This window comes from Siphateles boraxobius, unplaced genomic scaffold (assembly GCF_051911475.1).
Source record: "Siphateles boraxobius isolate OS27281-9 unplaced genomic scaffold, OSU_SipBor_1 35, whole genome shotgun sequence".
Lineage (NCBI taxonomy): Eukaryota > Metazoa > Chordata > Actinopteri > Cypriniformes > Leuciscidae > Siphateles > Siphateles boraxobius.
The window spans coordinates 7304288-7322698 of NW_027508975.1; the positions used below are offsets into that span (position 1 = coordinate 7304288).

The following is an 18411-nucleotide window of genomic DNA, read 5'->3' on the forward strand; positions in this document are numbered from 1 at the left end:
TCCAACTAGTGGCAAATATAATAAAAAGGTAACCATTTATGGTAAATTATAATAGCCCTACATGCCACTAAACAGCGTTATTAGATTTAGTCAAGCAAAAAAATAAATAAGCTGTGTTAAATTAATCCAACTGTATTGAAGCTTCGTTTATTTTAAATGGGAGTTTACCGTTTTTTTGAGTCTAGGCCTGTCTAGGCTGGTGTTATTTTTAGGTGGGCGTGGCAGCGTTAACGAACTGGACTCTCATTGGTTCATCTCGCGTTCAGTGACGTATTCGCGACCGTTGAGATGGCTCTGGCAACACCGAAGTGAGCAAGCGCTAAATTCAAAATTTTCTACCAGCTGAGGTGCTCGTGGCGTCTGAGAGAAAGCGGAGAGACTTTTACTCCCTCACCAGACAAATAAATAAAGAAAACCATAAAGGATTGTGATTTAATTTAAGCTTGTTGTAGCATTTATTAGGATGGACCCATTCACTGAGGTGAGTGTCTTTTGTGACAGTTTATTTGATCGTTAGGTGATTAGGGAGGGTATTGATATAAAATAGCTCGCCTCTAGTCTGCATCAACTGCATTTACCTATTATTTAGCAATACAGATCTCTCTTTTGTCGTTACTTATTATTTTATTAACTCATTAAATTACGTATTCGCCTATAATTTCTTGTTTTGCTGTTTTGTTTACGTTGTAACGTTAAAGCTAAGTTAATGCTGGTCTACTTGGTCATAATCTAGCATATAATAAACATTATCTTTACGTTACTTGCTTGCAATATATTTTAAACAAACTGTTGGTAAAAAAAAATACTTTTTTTGTCAGACTTGCCTCTAACATTACATTTTACTTCGATAATGTGTGACTTTAAATCGCTTAACATCTTTTACGTCTTGTTGTTTTGCCTAACGTTAATTTGTTTTTGTATATTTTATTCTAAGCCGATGTTAACTGACTGTAAATGTGATACGAAAATGTTTAAATAAAACAATAGTTATCAAAACGCTAAGCATGCTCTGAGCAAGGACTGTGCTTTCAGTCTTTATAATATTTGCATTTAATATCTGTCTGCACTTATATATCATGCATTCGAATATACAATGTTTTTGAATAAGGAAAAAAAGATTAGCTGTCAGGGCTGTGGCCATAACTTGCGGCTGGTTGAATACAGGAAGCTTGGTTTGACCAATAGTATTCATCTGCTGGGTCACATGACAAAATTCCATGGACAGTAAATCTTCACTAACTGAAATTTCCACTCATTCTCTGGGAGACGGCCAACCAACAGCCAAACTCCAGGAATGTGTTTGGTCTTGCTCAGTAACTGGGCTGTTAATCATGTGTGTGTGAGAGATGTTCTGCTAGAATGCGCTGCTGGTTTGTTCACAGTTAGAAGACGAGTAGTGCAGATACATGGGGCTGTCCATGAAAAAAAGATTTGAAACTTTAAATACTTGAATGTTATTTTAGCCTTTAACTCTTGAGTATCATCATGACCCTTTTTTTGTCATTAAATTGAGTTGTTAAGGGTATGCACACTTTCTTTTTGTGTGTCTTAAGAGGTCTATGTCTGTTTGTTTAAATATACGCAGTCAAATTGGTTATAGTAATATAGTGAATGCATGTCATTTTCCTCCCTCAGAAACTGTTAGAGCGCACACGTGCTCGTAGAGAGAATTTGCAGAGGAAGATGGCTGACAGACCAACGGCGGCCAACCGTCCAATGGCAAAAAGGACAAGGGATCCTCTTGCAGATACAAACAGTGTCATAAGTGAGCTGACCATTGAAAAAGGTTCAGTTTTGTTTAACTTTTTTGTTGCTTGCTGTAGATGTACATCAGATGTTAGAGATGCACAGATGCCTGTAGATGTACATCAGATGTTTCATTACTTGCGTTCGAAATCCTTAAAACGTGTTTTTCTTATTTTTTTGACAGCACTTCCCTCCTCCAAGCCATCCCCCTCAAAGCGTCGTTGTTCAGATGAAAATACATTCCTTACTGGAGAAGAAAACAAGCAACCGGTGGCCCTAAAATCGACCGCCTCTGAGCCCATGACAGACAAGAAGCCACCCCTGGCACCAAGCACTGTTCGTCCTGTGCCCATGGAGCATAGGTCTGCTCGTTGTACACCAGAACCAGAGGTGCTGCCCACTCGACCTCCTCCAGACACTGAAAATATGGTGGTGCGCCCTCCACAGTCTCCAGCAAAAAGCACAGGTACCGCAATGAAGCACACTGCTTTAGATGGAGCCAGAGAGACTCAGAAAGATGTACCAACCAACATGAGATCTCGTCTACAGAGACTGGCTGAACAGAGGCAGTACTGGGACTCGGAGGGTAGGCAACTCTCTCTGACTACCTGAATGCATAGAACCTAGTTACAGATTTTTTTCACTATATTGAGGTAAAAGTGATAGCCCAGTATATTGGTTCAGGGTGATTGTTTTGTATTTGGCCTTTATGTAGGGATAACATTAGCCAACTGTGCCATTAATAGTGGTTGGCTGATTTATCGCCAAGCCCATTATTTGCAATTTTTTTTATATCAGCAATGGCCGATAGTCAAAGTTTTGTCTAATAATAGAAGGCAAATGCTAATAATATTGCTTTAACGTACTGTCGTCTTTCAGAAAATACATATTTATATCATTAAAACAAGTCTTTAAACATTTAGTTATTTTCCCCCCCCAAATTGATTCATTTTTTACTTTCTTTTATTTTATGTAAAAAATAAAATTTGCAGTTGTTATGCTTGTTTAATATCTTTAAATAGTGATATAATTTATAGTCAAGCGCCTATCCTGCTCTCTCAAATATCTCCATCGGCCATCAAAAAAAGCTATAACAGTTGACCACTAGCCATTAATATAAGTCAGAAGTCAAGTTTTCCTGTTTTCATATTTTCTAAAGGAATTCAATATTTTATAGATGAAAGTTTAAATAATCATTTAATTAGATTGTATTGTGTAATTCAATTATACTGGTACTGTAAAACCCATTGACCACTCTTTCAAATTATTTAAATGTAATGTCATTAATTTAACATTAGGATAAAATGCAAGTACACATTTATAAGGTTCTTCAGAAGACAAAGATCTAGACGTATTGTAATATGTGATCGTATGGTATAATAATGACCCTCAGGATGATAAATAAGCATCTAACTATTTATTAAACATAAAATTGTGCTTTCAGGGACCTCAGAAACAGTCCCAGAGAGCGTAGTCATGTCTCCAATGAAGTCTCAGAAAGTGGATCTCCCTCCTGCTACTCCAACAAGCTCTGAGTTCTCTGTCGGAAGAAAGGGTAGGCTTGCAAACCTTGCCGCCACAATCAGCACCTGGGAAGATGACCTTGGACACCCGCCCATTCGCCAGGACAATGCAAAAGCACAGCCTGGCACGGCCTTTGTGCGCCCACCAGTCAGTAAAGTGACGAGTAACATTGAGCGAATTCAATATGCCCGGCCAGCTCCACACAAGTCTGTTGACCAGCAGGTGGGTCATGTCAACAACAGAACCTACCCTACCCTTTTTATTACACACGGTTTTATTTGGGTTGTCAATTTTCTGAATGTTTTTTGTTGGGAAGGGGGTAAAAAGAATCTTAAGACCTAGCATTTCAGTAAATTATGGTGTTTTTACGTTGGTAAAACGTTATCATGCTTATGGGAGATTTTTGTTCTTATAGCCAACAGGTTATTCTCCAGTCAAGTCTGCCAGATTGGTTCCCCCTAGTCCTCAGAAGACAGTGTTGCCCCCTAGTCCTCAGAAGACAGTGTTGCCCCCTAGTCCTCAGAAGACAGTGTTGCCCCCTAGTCCTCAGAAGACAGTGTTGCCCCCTAGTCCTCAGAAGACAGTGTTGCCCCCTAGTCCTCAGAAGACAGTGTTGCCCCCTAGTCCTCAGAAGACAGTGTTGCCCCCTAGTCCTCAGAAGACAGTGTTGCCCCAGCCCAGACTTGCTCAAGCAGTTCCCTCTCCTGTTTCCAGCCCACTGAAGATTTACTCCTCCACCCAGCCCTCCAGTCCACTTAAATCTTTGACCGCATCTCCCTCTAGTCCCCATAGAGGTTACATCTCTCAGAGCCCCCTGAAGAACGAGGGCCCATCGAAGTTGAATTCTGGAGCAACACTTAATTCAAACCCTGCTAAACCAACTTTGACACCTAAACCCTCTTCGACTGCTGATGCTGCTGTGGTACCTCAGGGTCGTGAGAGGTTTACCAAGGACACAACACCCTTACAGCACAAAGGCCCAGCTGGAACTCCTGGTCAGTGGAGTTTCTCTTCTCCTTATTGTTGTTTAAACTGAAATGCACGACTGTGTGGACTTATGTTTGCTTATGTTGACCTTTAGGTGGTGTCAAGTCATTTTTGGAGCGTTTTGGAGAAAGGTGCCAGGAGCGTAACCAGAACTCTCCTTCCACATTAGGAAGTCAAGGCCACACACCGACGGCTACTCCCTCTGCCACCTCTAAGTCCAGGCTGCTCCAGGAGAGGCTGGTGGGTGCCCAGGCCACGTCCACAACGGCTGTCCTCGCTCAGAAGCAGAAAATGGTATTTATTAACTATTTTAAGTGAATGTTTGTTGAATTACATATGAAACATTAGCACTATATGTATTTATTTGTATTAATAGGAACGAGAGGCAGAACTGGCACAAATTCGTAACAGGTTTCAAAAAGGCAACATGTTGAGGAGTAAAGAGGATCTCAATGAGGTCAAGAATGACCCTAAAAATGAGGTTTGCTATCATGTTTGCTGCTGCTGCTTAAAGATAGGACAGCATCACACAATCTGAGATTAGTCTATATTGTTGTGTAATACATATTGTAAAAAATAAAATAAAAAAAATGCAGTTTTAGCTATATGAAAAATTTTTTTACTAATCACAATTTCCTTGTCTCTATTGAATGTTTATTAATTTATTTATCTGTTTTTTTAGTTTGTTTTTTTAGTTTACCCTGTTCTTGCTATGAAAATATTTATATAGCTGACATGGCATAAAACCAAATAAATAAACGCTAATATTAAAAGAGCAGTATTGATTAAGGGATAGTTCACCCAAAAATGAAAATTCTGTCAGTATTTACTCACCCTCATGTTGTTCCAACCCCATAAGACCTTCGTTCATCTTTGGAACACAAATTAAGATATTTTTGATTAAATCTGAGAGCTTGATCACTCCTCCATAGGCTTCTAAGGGATTGAAACTTGCCAGCCCCGAAAAGTTATTAAAGACATCATTAAAATAGTCCAAGTGACTACAGTGGCTCAATCTTAAGTTTATCAAGCGACAAGAATACTTTTTGTGCGCAAAAACAAACAAAAAAACGACTTTATTTCAACTATTCATTTCCTTCTCTCTGGGCCTCGAGTAAGTTAACTTAGTGTAATAGCGTAAGCTTCTGTTATACGTCACACGCATCACACACGACCAGCGTCGGCCAATATTGAGCCTACGTGTGACGTAGCTCTACGCAATCCTACTAAGTTAACTGACTAGAGGCCAACAGAGAAGGAAATGAATACTTGAAATAAAATCGTCATTTTTGTTTGTTTTTGCACACAAAAAGTATTCTTGTCGCTTGATAAACTTACGATTGAGCCACAGTAGTCACTTGGACGATTTTAACGATGTCTTTAATAACTTTTCGGGGCTGGCAAGTTTCAGTCCCTGAAGAAGCCTATGGAGGAGTGATCCAGCTCTCAGATTTAATCAAAAATATCTTAATTTGGGTTCCGAAGATGAACGAAGGTCTTACGGGGTTGGAACAACATGAGGGTGAGTAAATACTGACAGAATTTTCATTTTTGGGTTATCTATCCCTTTAAATTATCACTTTGATTTAAACCATTCATTTTTCCAGAAACCACTGAGTTTCTGTACTTTATAAACAGAGTACTTTAATTTTAAGTAATAGATAGAAGAACTTAATGTTACCATTTCTTATCCTTAGGAAATTGAACTGCCTGTACAGAGTCAGACTTCTGTGCCACTGTGTGATGATGAGCCGCCTTCACCAGTGCCTGAAGTACTCAACCGCCCTACTAAATCTAATGGAAAAGGTATTTTATTATATAAACCATAATATAATTTAATGCTCTGTTCTTCTAAAGCATCAGGTTACTGTTCTGTTGACAATTGTTAATTAGCCACACTCTGCCTATGCTGTGTTTTCATCTGGTTTTGTTTGCTGTAACACTATAGTGGCCCTCGTGTTTATTGAAATATGAGTAGTTAAACATTCTGTCCTCTTTTAGACATAGAGTGTGCTCTTCCAAGCCCTAAGAAGACAGTTGAACTCCTAGTAGAGATGCCTACAGTGAAATACCAAGAGGAAGTGAACGGTATGTCTATAAGCCAGATGTAGTGTAGGTTATGCTGTGTTTTCTTCTTATTGAGACGTTATTTGCTTTAACCGTTTAAACTTTTGTTTTCATCAATCTTTAGTGACAAAAGACCAGGCTAATTAAATAAGATATTCAATATGCATATCTCCGATATTCATGTATGCATCAGTCAGATAAAGTATTTCAACCAAACAGCTATTGCCAAGTAGATGTTTAATGCAATAAGTTAAATGCACTTAATATGAAGTTAAAAATAATCTTGATATCATTCATGAAGTATTGTTTTTATATCTGTTGTGAATGAACTCTAATTTAGATTATATCTCTCATACTTTCATTTTGATATTCACAAAATAATTCTTAATTCTATTACCCCTGAAATCATGGTGAATAAATATATTGTGAAAATTATATATAGCTAATTCCTATGACAATGGATATCTTGTTTGATAATGGATGTTCTTGATGTTCCATTGCAGAAGAAGAGGAAATGCATGAGATTGAGATGAACGTGGATGGCTCTGTTAACTCTGAGGTGATAAATGACCTGTTTGATGGAATACTGGAGGAAAGTGGGGACCAAAGTGATGAAGATGCTCTAAATATCTCCTCCATGTCACTCCTTGCTCCGCTTGCAGAGACCGTAGCAGCTGTGGTCAAGAGTCCAGAAAAAAAGCCCATGGTGAGCCCTGAGGATGTTAAGTTTTAAGTTAAACAGTGATAACACCAAATAATCTGATAACTAAAGTTACATTCCTCAATTTAACTTTTATTTTGGTCCAGACATCGACTCCTGCCAGCTCATTCATTGAAAAGAGTTCCACCCCTGAGTATGTATCCAGGCCCAGTAAGTTCCAAAGGACACGCATGCTACGAGCTGGATCATCTGACAGCATCGATGTCATAGATGAGCAGCAAAACCAGAACCTTCTCTACAGGTACGCATCTGCTCGTCTCTCTTCAAGCTTCATTCAAACTGATTTGTTCAGTATTAGTTTTAAAGCCAGTTGTTTAATGAGTGGTTGTTTGATTTCAGCATTGATGCCTACAGATCCACAAGGGTCAAGACCGAGTCTGAGAGGCCTCATGTTAAACAGGTGATCGTGAGGAAAGAGGATGTTTCTCACAGGATGGAGATGAATGGGAGTCCCAGTCACATCAACATCAAGCAGAAAATGAAGGTCCGTTCAGTAAAGGTTTTTTTTTTAATCAATTTGTCCCCCTTGAAGAAGGTCGCAAGACCGAAAGCTTGCTAATAAATTGATCTTGCACAGTGTTTGAGTGTGCGGCTGCTGTATTTTTACAATTGTCCCCATCAAATAAAAACTAAAACATGGATTTTTTTTTTAACCAATGTGTTATGTTTTGCATACCAAATTTACGATAATGCATTTAGATGATGCTTTTATCGAAATCAAGTAGAGGAACATGCAGATAAGGAAAAAGGATTTGTATATATGGAAGAAAATATGCAATGTGTATATGTGCTGGAACCTGGTAGTTTGACTTAGATCTGAGGGGAATTTATGATGCCATGTTGTGTTCTCAGATGTTGACCAATGAGATGAACCTGCAGCAGACAGTGATCCATCAAGCTAGTCAGGCTCTCAACTGCTGCACAGATGAAGAACATGGGAAAGGATCTCAGGTGGAGGCTGAGGGTGAAAGATTGCTCCTTATTGCCAGTAAGTGATACTTTCCTTATTGCACTCCACGGGTGAATATCAGAATTATTTCTTAGACTTGTAGTAATCACTTCTTTTGTTTGGCCTCAGCTGAAAGGAGGGCTGCCCTCAAGGCTGAGATGGACAGGCTAAAAGCAGAGGGTCCAATGGCCCAGAAGAAAAGCACAAGCAGTGCCCAGGATATGGGTATACCTGCTTCTAAAGGGTCCATCTCACTGCTGGAGCTGCGACTCCCTCTAAAGGCCGACTTTATCTGCTCTTCCGCCAACAAGCCTGGTAGGAAAGTTTCTGTATTGATGTATAGCTACTTTTTGTTTTGCGTCTTCATGCCCAATCAGACACTCACTCTTGTCATCTTTTTGATGCAAGATTGTGGAAACCATTACTTCTTTGTGATGATCCGTGCTGGAGCCGAGAACACAGTGGCAACTCCTCTAGCAAGCACACGCACTAGTCTAAGTGGTGATGCTTTGACCTTCACCACCAAATTCACTTTGTAAGTGTCATTTCCTATCAAACCACTTTTGACATCCCTGTCATCTCAGTGTAGAGTTTTTCATGTTACTTTCTGCAATGTGCAGGTCTGATGTCTCTAATGACTTTGAGATTGATATTGAGGTCTACTGTTTTGTAAGTACAGCTTTTTCATGTACTTTCAAGTGAAAAGCATGTGTTTGAATACAAATTATCTCCCTTTATCAGAAAGATTTAGTAAATATTTGTTTTTCTCTTAGGTTCAGAAACGTGAGCTGAACTCTGACAAGAGAAAAAAGCCCAAGTCAAAGGTAGATCTTAGTTGTACTATACTAAAGTGGCTCAGTATACATGGAAGTGTAGTTTGTAAAACTTTAACAACTTACTAAGTTTTAATGAACGATACTCTAAAGAGCAGTGGTCAGCGTGTCCAGATTCTCCTGAGGCATTTCCATGACATGGAAGCATGCTTGTTGGTATGCTGTTTCAAAATCATCACTTGCTGGTGTGCAGGCAGTTGATTAGAGTTTAAACAAGCATTTTTAATAGCTAGTCTTCTAGTCAGTCTTAACACTGCACGGTGAAGGGTATTTTTATTCATTCGTTAACGTATTCGTAAAAAGGTATTTTTTCTCGGTTTCAATAGTACTTTATAGACATGTTTGTGTATAATGAGCTCTTATACATATTGTTCACTGTATTTTACATTGAAAAACTTCTCTCCCCAGGCTATCACACCAAAAAGGTTCCTCGCCATCTCTGTAAGTAGCCAATTCACTTAAATTTCAAGACATACTACCTGTCAAAAGTTTGGGGTAGTATGACTCGTAAAACTGGTAGAAACTCCAGGTAATGGCTGAATGAAAATTCAGCTTTTTCATCACAGACTAACTTGCGTTTTAAAATGTATTCAAACAGAAATGTTATTTTAAATAATAAAAAATTTTTCACAATATTACTTTAATCAAATAAATGCAATCTTTGTCAGCACAATAGACTTCTTTCAATAACATTACAAAATCAAATGGTAGTGTAAGTGTAAAGTAAATGCCATGAGTATTAACTTCATAGCATCCAAATCATTGTTCTATATACCACTACAGTTACACTGATTATACAAAGAAACTCAAACATGATGCTCAAAAGAAAATGGAAACCATGTTTTAAATGCATTGGTCAATAATCAGCAAAAACGGTAGACTGGCCTTGAAAACAGATTTTTGATAGTTTTGCAACAAATTCATTCTTCCTCTGGGGAAAAAAAATCCAGTCTTTCATCTTGATTTAAGGTTAATTAAGGGATTTAATCTCTGAAACCTAGACTGCACCAAATCTTTAGTTTTCTTTATTAAATTCTTCATCCTTTCGCCAAATAAAAACAATACAAACAGACAATGAAACTATCAATAACTGTTTGTATAAGCTTACAGCTCCTCATCTATCTGTAAACAATAATTTCACCACGTACATGATTTGTTCTTTGTTCAGCATGTAATATTGCAGTGCCATAACATTTTGTTTCAAATGGTATATATTTTCTTTTTCTTCTGAAACTGTTTGCCTTCTCCTTTTATTTATTATAGAAGAGCAACCTCCAAACACCTGGTGAGTATTAATTGGCTTTTAAATGTAGTTCAATTCAACTAACTTTTTAACGGTTATTATTTAATTATTTATTTTGTGTATTTATTTTCAGTTATGGCTAGCCCTGGTGGTCCAAATGCAGTGCGCACCAGTAGCTTCGTACACGTTGGATCACACAAGCTAACTCTAGCCTCCATTGGGAAAAACAAATTTCCGTTGGAGAAGGTACTTTCCTCGCTTTGCGTCCTTTTTGATATCAACTCTTGCACAAATTTAATACTAACACCTAGGGCTGGGCGATATGGCCAAAAAATCATATCTCGGTATTTTTTGGTTAAGTGGCGATATACGATATATATCTCGGTACTTTCTACGTTTTTCAATTTGGATAAAGAAAATGTATTTATTTAAAAAAAAAAAATGTTATTTCACATCCTGCTCAATGAAATCCAAACAATGATATTGAAGGATATGGAAACAAATGAAATGTGTTTTTTTTTTTTTTTTTTTTTCAAAGGAAATGTCATGTAGGCTATGCAATATACTATGTGCAAAAATGTGGTTAAAATCACATTGCATTCTAACTTTATAACATTACAAAAACTAAAAACTAAAATAATGCTTTTGTTTTTAAAAATGACTAAAGGCTAAACTAAAAATGAAAATAAAAACAAAAGCAAAAAACTAATTATATTTGCCTGCATTTGATTACCCCTTTATAATGGTCACTTTCATAAAAATATACTTGTAGGTTTAAAATTCCACATATGGCACTTTTATTGTCTCCAACAACAAATATTTTAGTAATATGTATTTTAGTCAGAATTATTGCGCTACAGTTCTATTGTGGTCGTCTGTTTGGTGCGCATGCGCGTGGCGGCGCTCATTCACGGGAGCTTGAATTTTAGCGGAGATCCATTTGCAGAAGCTCGTCCTGTCCTGACAGTGAAATGGACATATTTGTTTGATTTGTTTGAACATTTACAGATGGAGAATATACCTGTGAAATGTAAGTTAAGCACTGAGGAAAGCACCACGTCTCAAACGCATTAAACAGCGCCAGTATTTATCTTTCAGTCACTAACAGTAGGCTATCTGACAGGGCAAGCTGCTTTAAACTTGTTAACTATCTTACCAGTTATTTTGAAGCGCTTAATAAGCTTGTGTCATGTTTAGGACAAATTGTACTGTTCTTTCACTGCAGGAGCTCACACTGCGTACTCCACTATTTTTCAGATGTGCTTGTATCTGTACTGTATCGATATAAACGGTATTGCCTCATTCCATATCGTGGGGGAAAAAAACATCGCTATATATTGTACAAACTCGATATACCGCCCAGCCCTACTAACACCACCACCTGGCGAAACACACTAGATGTAATGCTTGCTGGCGTCAAAGAGGGAGAGGTTTAAGCACAGCACTAGTGTTCACACCAGCCTAATACAGTTAACACTACTCAGGGTTTCCCGCAGCACTTTGTTACTAAGGCGGCCGCCTAAGCAACACAAGCCTGCCACCTTAACTACGTCGTCAAAAAATATTATATGTGCGATATCCGCCGAGTTACTCTGTCCTGTTTTCTCCATTTCAATCTTTAAATATGTGATAAGCCTTCGTGTTCGCTTCAGTCTTGTAATCAGCGCGTTCTTCCGCAGCGGCGCCAAGCACGTCAGAACAAACAGAAGACAGGGTGTGTGTGTGTGTTCATCTGAGCCTCATTGGTCTGTCACTGCTCGTCAATGTCAGAATATTTGAGATGACCAATCAAATCAAAGTAGGCGGGCTTTATGTTCGCAGCGTGAATTTTATTAGAGAGCGACTCAGACAGGAGCGACTCGACGCACTTCAGTTTACGGTCGGTCAAGTGCGAGATGTAAGTTGCTAAACTAAACATTTCCTATTTGACACTTTTTTTTAGGTCATAAATGTTAAACGAATCACAAAAATTATCAGGCAAACTAATAAACTTTTGTCTATTTTCGCCATTTTGAACTGAAAATAGACCACTATGTGACGTGACTCGTCTCATGTAATGTAACCTTAGCCTAATAATTAGTTTACTGTCATTGTGAGGGGACAAGACACATTAACCAGGTGACCTGCGGGATCTTAAAAGAATTGAAAAATAATCTCAAATTAAGGCCTTACAAGCCTTGAATTTGGTATACAAAGTCTTGGATTTCGTTACTAAAGTATTATATTTTTTTATTACTAGGATTAAGTTCACCATAACAAAATTAACTGTTACTAAAGATTCATGCAACGTTGAGTGCACCTCGCACTCCACGTCATAGCAGAAAGCGCGAAAGCGTGCGCACCGTTACTATGGTTACTAGGCAAGTGAGTTACAGAACAAGATAGTAACGTTAGCCAAGCGTAGTTTGTCGTATGAAATAGGAAAGTTTCAGTTTAATCCGCTGTGGACACAAATGCCAGAATTCAATAATTTAATCCCCAAATCAGAGCTTTTCTGTTAAAAGAACTTGTTTTCTACCCGGTCTTTTCAATAGTAGCTGGCAACCATGCGCGCGCGTTCTCTACACTGCTCAAGAAGCGCGGGTGATCTGAAAACACAGACAAGCTGGAGTTCAGCAATCTTCATTTGAGATTTTCAACTTAAATTGAAGTGTCATTCAGTCGGTCTATGTTCTGTCACGAGCCGCTTGCGCTGTTTGTGCGAAAAAATGCAGGCTGATATCCAGCAGTGTTTTTAATGTTGATGCAATGTTTCCCGAATATCCACACGATTTCAAATGTGACATTGATTTTATACAACAGTTAAAAAACAAAACAAAAGGGTAACATTAAGTGATTTACTTCATTTAAAACAGTATAGTCAGGCGTATTGCTCTATTTTGCATCGAAATCTGTGGCTTTGAACGAATCGTGAGATTCAATGAATGACTCGATGACACACATAAAGACAATGAATTACCGCCACCTACTGGCGATTTTAATACAATATTTGTATTAATATTAAATGATTTTTAAAATTGCCTATTTATTGAACATTGTTTTATTTAATTATTTATTTTTTAAAGGTATTACAAAGGTAAAAAAATTAAATGGAAAAATTGATTAAAGGGGGAAAATATTGTCCCTTTATGGAAAAGGTGTGACTGCAGTCTAAGTGGAAGAGGGGTACGGCACTCTAAAAAATTGGAGAACCACGGATAACATTACTATCAGATGTAATGTTATTACCTTGACAAACTAAAAAGATATAAGACTCAAGTTTCAGTATTTGTCTTAATTTGTGTAAGGAGTTATGCAATTTCGATGACCCCCATACACCACCACCACCATCTTAACTAACACATTTTCTGCGGGAAACCCTGCTATTCTTGTTTTTCTTGCGCACTGCTGCCTTTTGCATTTGCCAGAATCTTTCACATGCAGTCATTTCTCTTTTTTAGATCAAATATGAAAGGAGTGAAAGAGAGCTGCTCAGTGACATGTTTCACAACAAGGTTGCTATATTTGCTCAGTGTTTAGTAACACGGGTTATGTGTCTGAGAATTTAGCTAACGAGGCTTGGTGTCTTTTTGGTAATACTCATTGTCACTTTCAGCTGCTTATTTATAATCCTGTGTGCACATCAATGTCTTTGATTTTGTGTGTGCTAGTTTTGTTTTCTTTTTTCCTTCAGGCAAATGTGTAGCCTCTAATGTATCTTTCTCTCTCTTGCTTTAAATGGTGCTTCTGTTGGATATGCTTGTGCTCCAGTTCTTAGTGTCCTATCTCGCTACAGGTACCTTTCCTTTGTCCTTTGGAGGGGCACGTTTACCTGAAAATGCATTGTGAGGTTGGCTCACGGATAGAGGAAAGGGGCTTCCTGGTGAGTCTTTATTCTAAAAGTCTAAAGAATGATAAAACATAGTCCTCCTCCTTCCATTTATTATCCAGTCATTGCTGGATAAACTAAATCAGTAGATAACCTGGACCCAGTTGTCCAAAAGTAATTGGCTATCTGATTGGATCAAATCTTGGAAATGCGTTAGAAAAATTAAAGAAAAATAGAAGAGAAAATTATAATTTTGAAATCAGATTACATCAAGAAATCAAATCCACCAGTTTGTGCTCAATGTTTTAATAAGATTGGGATACCTTTGATCCAGAAAATCAGGATTATCCTGATCCCACCAGAAAGTGTAATAACTTTAAAACTTGTCAAAAATATGTATATGTACATGCATTTATAAATATTTTTGATTTCTCTCTTGATTAGTTTAACTGTAAAAGTAAGAAATTAGAAGTGCACATTTTTAGGCTACCCATTAAGCCTTTCAGTACAGTAAAATTAAAAAAGAGATTTTGGTGCCATAAAATAATTCCCCAAACAGCTGTCAATACCAAACAAATATCATTTTAGGTTTTTTTGTTTTTTCATCATTGTATATAAACTACATTGGCACAAACAAGTCAAAAGTAGTTTCTAACAATTATTGAATGAATTAGAGTGCCGAAGTTATGACGTCGCTTTGAAGGCCAAAACGTGGAAGTGAGTTAGCATTTTAGCACTTCAGGTTCCCTCGCCCTAAAGTCTATGGGTTTTTTGAATGGGTTTTTGCTAAATCGCCTGAAATAAGGTCTGTGGTTAACAAAGCCTCTAAATATTTTTACGTTTTGATCTATGACATAAAACACACCAGTTATAACCTGCTTTGTGTTTTTTTAAACTTTGTGTCTGCTTGTGGTTTTTTAAACTTTATATAGGCTTCAAAATGTATACATTTTGGATTAACTTGTAAAGATTATCTTGATAGACAAAACGTGTAAGGGTCACAACTCTTTTTGTTGAACACAGATCTTATTTTTTGCGATTTTCCAAAAGTCTATGGGGAAAATGCATAGCTTTTCGATCGAGGGAACCCATGCGCCGCTAACTTCCCGAGTTGTCCTACAAAGTGACGTCATAACTTCGACACTCTATTATGTTTGTTCTGTTGTGGGTCACATGAGGGGCTGCGGAAACCCTAAAGGGACATGGTGATGGGGAAAAAAATTAGGAGATAGAAGGAAAATGAATTTTAATGCTTTTGCATTCTCTTGTAAATGTTTTGCGTTCCCTAGGAGACTTTGCATTCACGCAAAGCTTTTGAGTTCTTTACGAATTAATGCAATTTCTTGGGGAACACACAACTTAAGCGAGAGAACACAAAAGCATTAAAATATATAATTTTTAAAATCTCATTTAATCTCCCCCTTCACCATGTCCCTTCAGTGCCTCTGTAGGGTCTGATTGTTTAAAGGAAATTGAGAATGGAAGGGGGTGTTTCTTTCTCCTCAAATAAAACACTTAAAGTGTCCCCCACATTGAGTCTTCTACTATAGTAGGCTAGTAGCAGCCTACATTGTGAAATATAACCTCATTTGGAGCGCTAGTAATCCAGATATGGTAATCTGAAAAGGTGTGCATCTGGATCAGGGTGAATCAATCCTAGTTTGCTTTGGAAAAACTGGCACTTAAGCGAGATGGTTTTCCTACAAAACAATTCTTGTTTATACTGAGATGGTTTTGTGTGATTGTTAGTGAGGTTGTCTTTTTATTTGCAGACTATGTTTGAGGATGTCAGTGGGTTTGGAGCCTGGCACAGGAGGTGGTGTATCCTTTCAGGATACTGCATCTCTTATTGGACCTACCCTGATGATGAAAAACGGAAGGTATGCCTACTATAATGGTTTTGTTTTTCTAGATGCTCTTTTACATAGCATTAAAATGAACATGTTTTCCTCTTGCAGAATCCAATTGGTCGCATTAACCTTACCAACTGTACCAGTCGTAAAGTGGAGCCGGCAAACAGAGAGTTCTGTGCCCGGCCCAATACCTTTGAGCTCATCACTGTGAGACCACAGAGGGAAGATGACAGAGAGACCCTGGTCAGCCAGTGCAAGGACACACTGTGTGTTACAAAGTAAGACCCAATAAACAAATGTGAATTCATCTGCTTTGATGAAGATCAAGTCCTAAATCAAAACATGACTTTGTTATATGCAGGAACTGGCTGAGTGCTGACACTAAGGATGAGAGGAATCTGTGGATGCAGAAACTCAACCAGATTTTGGTGGACCTGCGCATGTGGCAGCCAGATTCATGCTACAAACCCATGTGAGCCTGCTCTCATCTGACACCAAGGGCTAGACATCCCCTCGTCTGACTTTCACATTGACTGCGTACATGTCTGATTTGGAAGTGCAATATGGCATTACAGTTACAGAGCGTTTACAGATACATTTTACAAGTTCTTCATTATAAATTTGACAAAAGTCAAATGTATATGCGGAAAAAAAAATCAATAAAGCCATAATGAAAAGACTTATCAATATTAAAGAACAAAATGCTTTGCCTTACAAGGATTTTCAGGTATGTTCTAGATATTTGTTTAAATTAGCATGGCTTTCTTAAATACTAATGAAAGTTTGTTTGCTTTATTAGACTGTTGATTTTATGTGTATTTAAATGTCTTTTGCATGACTGCTGTCTGCTGAGAGACCTGCTGTATTCAGATTTCTCTGAATATTCTTCAAGACAGGATGCAATTTCCTAAATTTTTCAATGAACCATACACTTAATGTCATTACTTTGTGGTGACCCATTTGATTCCTATTCTAAGTTGAACTTCAAAAACCCATGATAGTTTGTAAGCAAGGTATGCTTTTGCAATTGTAAGCATATTTTGCTGTTATAGGGATGACTTTATTTTTTTGCTCGTCCGTCATGGGAATCAGAATTTTATTTTAATAACTAAAGGGTTTGGTTGGATTATGGAGTTATAAAAATGTATATTTATATCTTTTTGTTTACTTTAAGTACAGAGTGGAGAGCACACTTGGATAACCAAAGGGAATGGGGTTTTTTTTCTCCTTTTTGGACATTTATGGCCAATGTGGTTCAGACACTGCAGACAATTCAAAACACAATTAGATCTTTCCGTCATAACAGCTCTTTAAGCTTCTGCAATAACACTGATGAGGGATATGAGCCTTCAAAAGAATACAAATACAGACTGCATTTGTCAGATATTTTCCTTTTTTATTGAAAAGGAAAATGTCCCAAGACATGTTTTTTCCATTGCTAGATTACTTTGCAATATTTGTGAGCTAAAATATATTTATCATGCACATCCCCTATTTTCTGAACTCTACACCATATGTATATTTTTGTGTTTGCTTTACTTTTATATGAACATCTTATAACTTTTTTAAATTGTTATTCCTTACTCTAGATTTATTAACTTGTATCCAAATGTGTTTGTTGAATAAGTTTACGACATTTACAAAAGCTTTTTTATTTTATTTGGCACCACCATTTGGTCAAAACAATTTTCTTAACCTTGTGATGCACAATACCAAAATGCAGCCACTGTCACTAGTAACCCAAAGGCACTTTAGTGCAATGGTTTAAATTTGGCTGTTTTGTGTGTTATGTATCTTAAACACTCCAAATGTGTATTCCATGTATCACACAGACCTGCGGTTTAAATAAAACAAGCTTTTGACAACATATATCCCATCTGTTTCTTCTTTTTTGTGTTTTTTTGTTTTTTGTCACTGTTGTTGAAGTAGAAAGATATTTAATTTTAAGAGACATGCATGTTTTATACCTTTGCAAGTCAATCTTGATGCTGAAGTTCTGTCTTATGTTGGCTTTCAGTTGTCATCGCAATGTATTTTGTTAGATTAGAAATGTTTAGAATTAGTAACTAACTTTTTAAATACTACGAGTAACCGGCTGAATGTTTGTCATTACTTTTCATTAGCATTGTAATTACAATTATCTATTGAACACTGATATTGTGAATCAAAACAAACTTAAAAATATATTTGTGAATTGAAATGAAGCAAAAATAAATATTAGGTGAATATCAGCTGAAACGAAAATTAGAAATACCTTGTCAGTCAACTAACTGAAATTTAAAATAATTACTAAAACTGAAATTATTATAAATAATATAAATGTACACAAATGCTACTAAAATAGTTTATAAAAATATTAAACTATTGGAAATAGTATATAAATAATCCAATTGAACGAAAGGCTGTTAAAAGAATAGTTAGTTTATTTTAGCGTTGCCAATGCACTTTTATGGTCCGGTTAATATAATGTTAGTCCTGAAGTTGGAACAAAAGCAGAATGATAACCTTTGTACAGTCTGATGTAAGTAATGTGTCATTTTAGATACGGATATCTTTAGTCTTATCTATACTTTAAAAGCGTTTTGATGCGCGATGTCACTTCAGGCCAAATCCCGGATATAATATGATGCTGAGGTATTGATTTTTTTTCCAATGAGCTCGCACTATTGATAATCGGCGT

General features: G+C 37.1%; 1 protein-coding gene across 7 annotated transcripts; it reads left to right on the forward strand.

The window, feature by feature from the left end:
- The first annotated feature begins 314 nt into the window (after window positions 1–314).
- On the forward strand, window positions 315–17598 carry anln (anillin, actin binding protein). 7 transcript variants are annotated; one of them, XM_077196153.1, is made up of 26 exons: window positions 333–481; window positions 1636–1786; window positions 1931–2332; window positions 3191–3492; window positions 3686–4265; window positions 4352–4551; window positions 4634–4738; window positions 5955–6063; window positions 6259–6345; window positions 6828–7030; window positions 7132–7286; window positions 7385–7529; window positions 7898–8033; window positions 8124–8309; window positions 8403–8529; window positions 8615–8663; window positions 8768–8818; window positions 8921–8983; window positions 9236–9268; window positions 10091–10112; window positions 10204–10316; window positions 13511–13564; window positions 13846–13932; window positions 15651–15758; window positions 15837–16009; window positions 16093–17598. In XM_077196153.1, the coding sequence occupies exons 1-26, from the start codon at window positions 464–466 to the stop codon at window positions 16205–16207; spliced, it is 3774 nt and encodes a 1257-aa protein (XP_077052268.1). In that variant the 5' UTR covers window positions 333–463; the 3' UTR covers window positions 16208–17598. The 7 variants fall into 7 exon arrangements, with proteins under 7 accessions (XP_077052273.1, XP_077052268.1, XP_077052269.1 ...); XM_077196154.1 differs by having other exon boundaries at window positions 7400–7529; XM_077196155.1 differs by having other exon boundaries at window positions 1636–1765.
- Window positions 17599–18411: the final 813 nt, after the last annotated feature.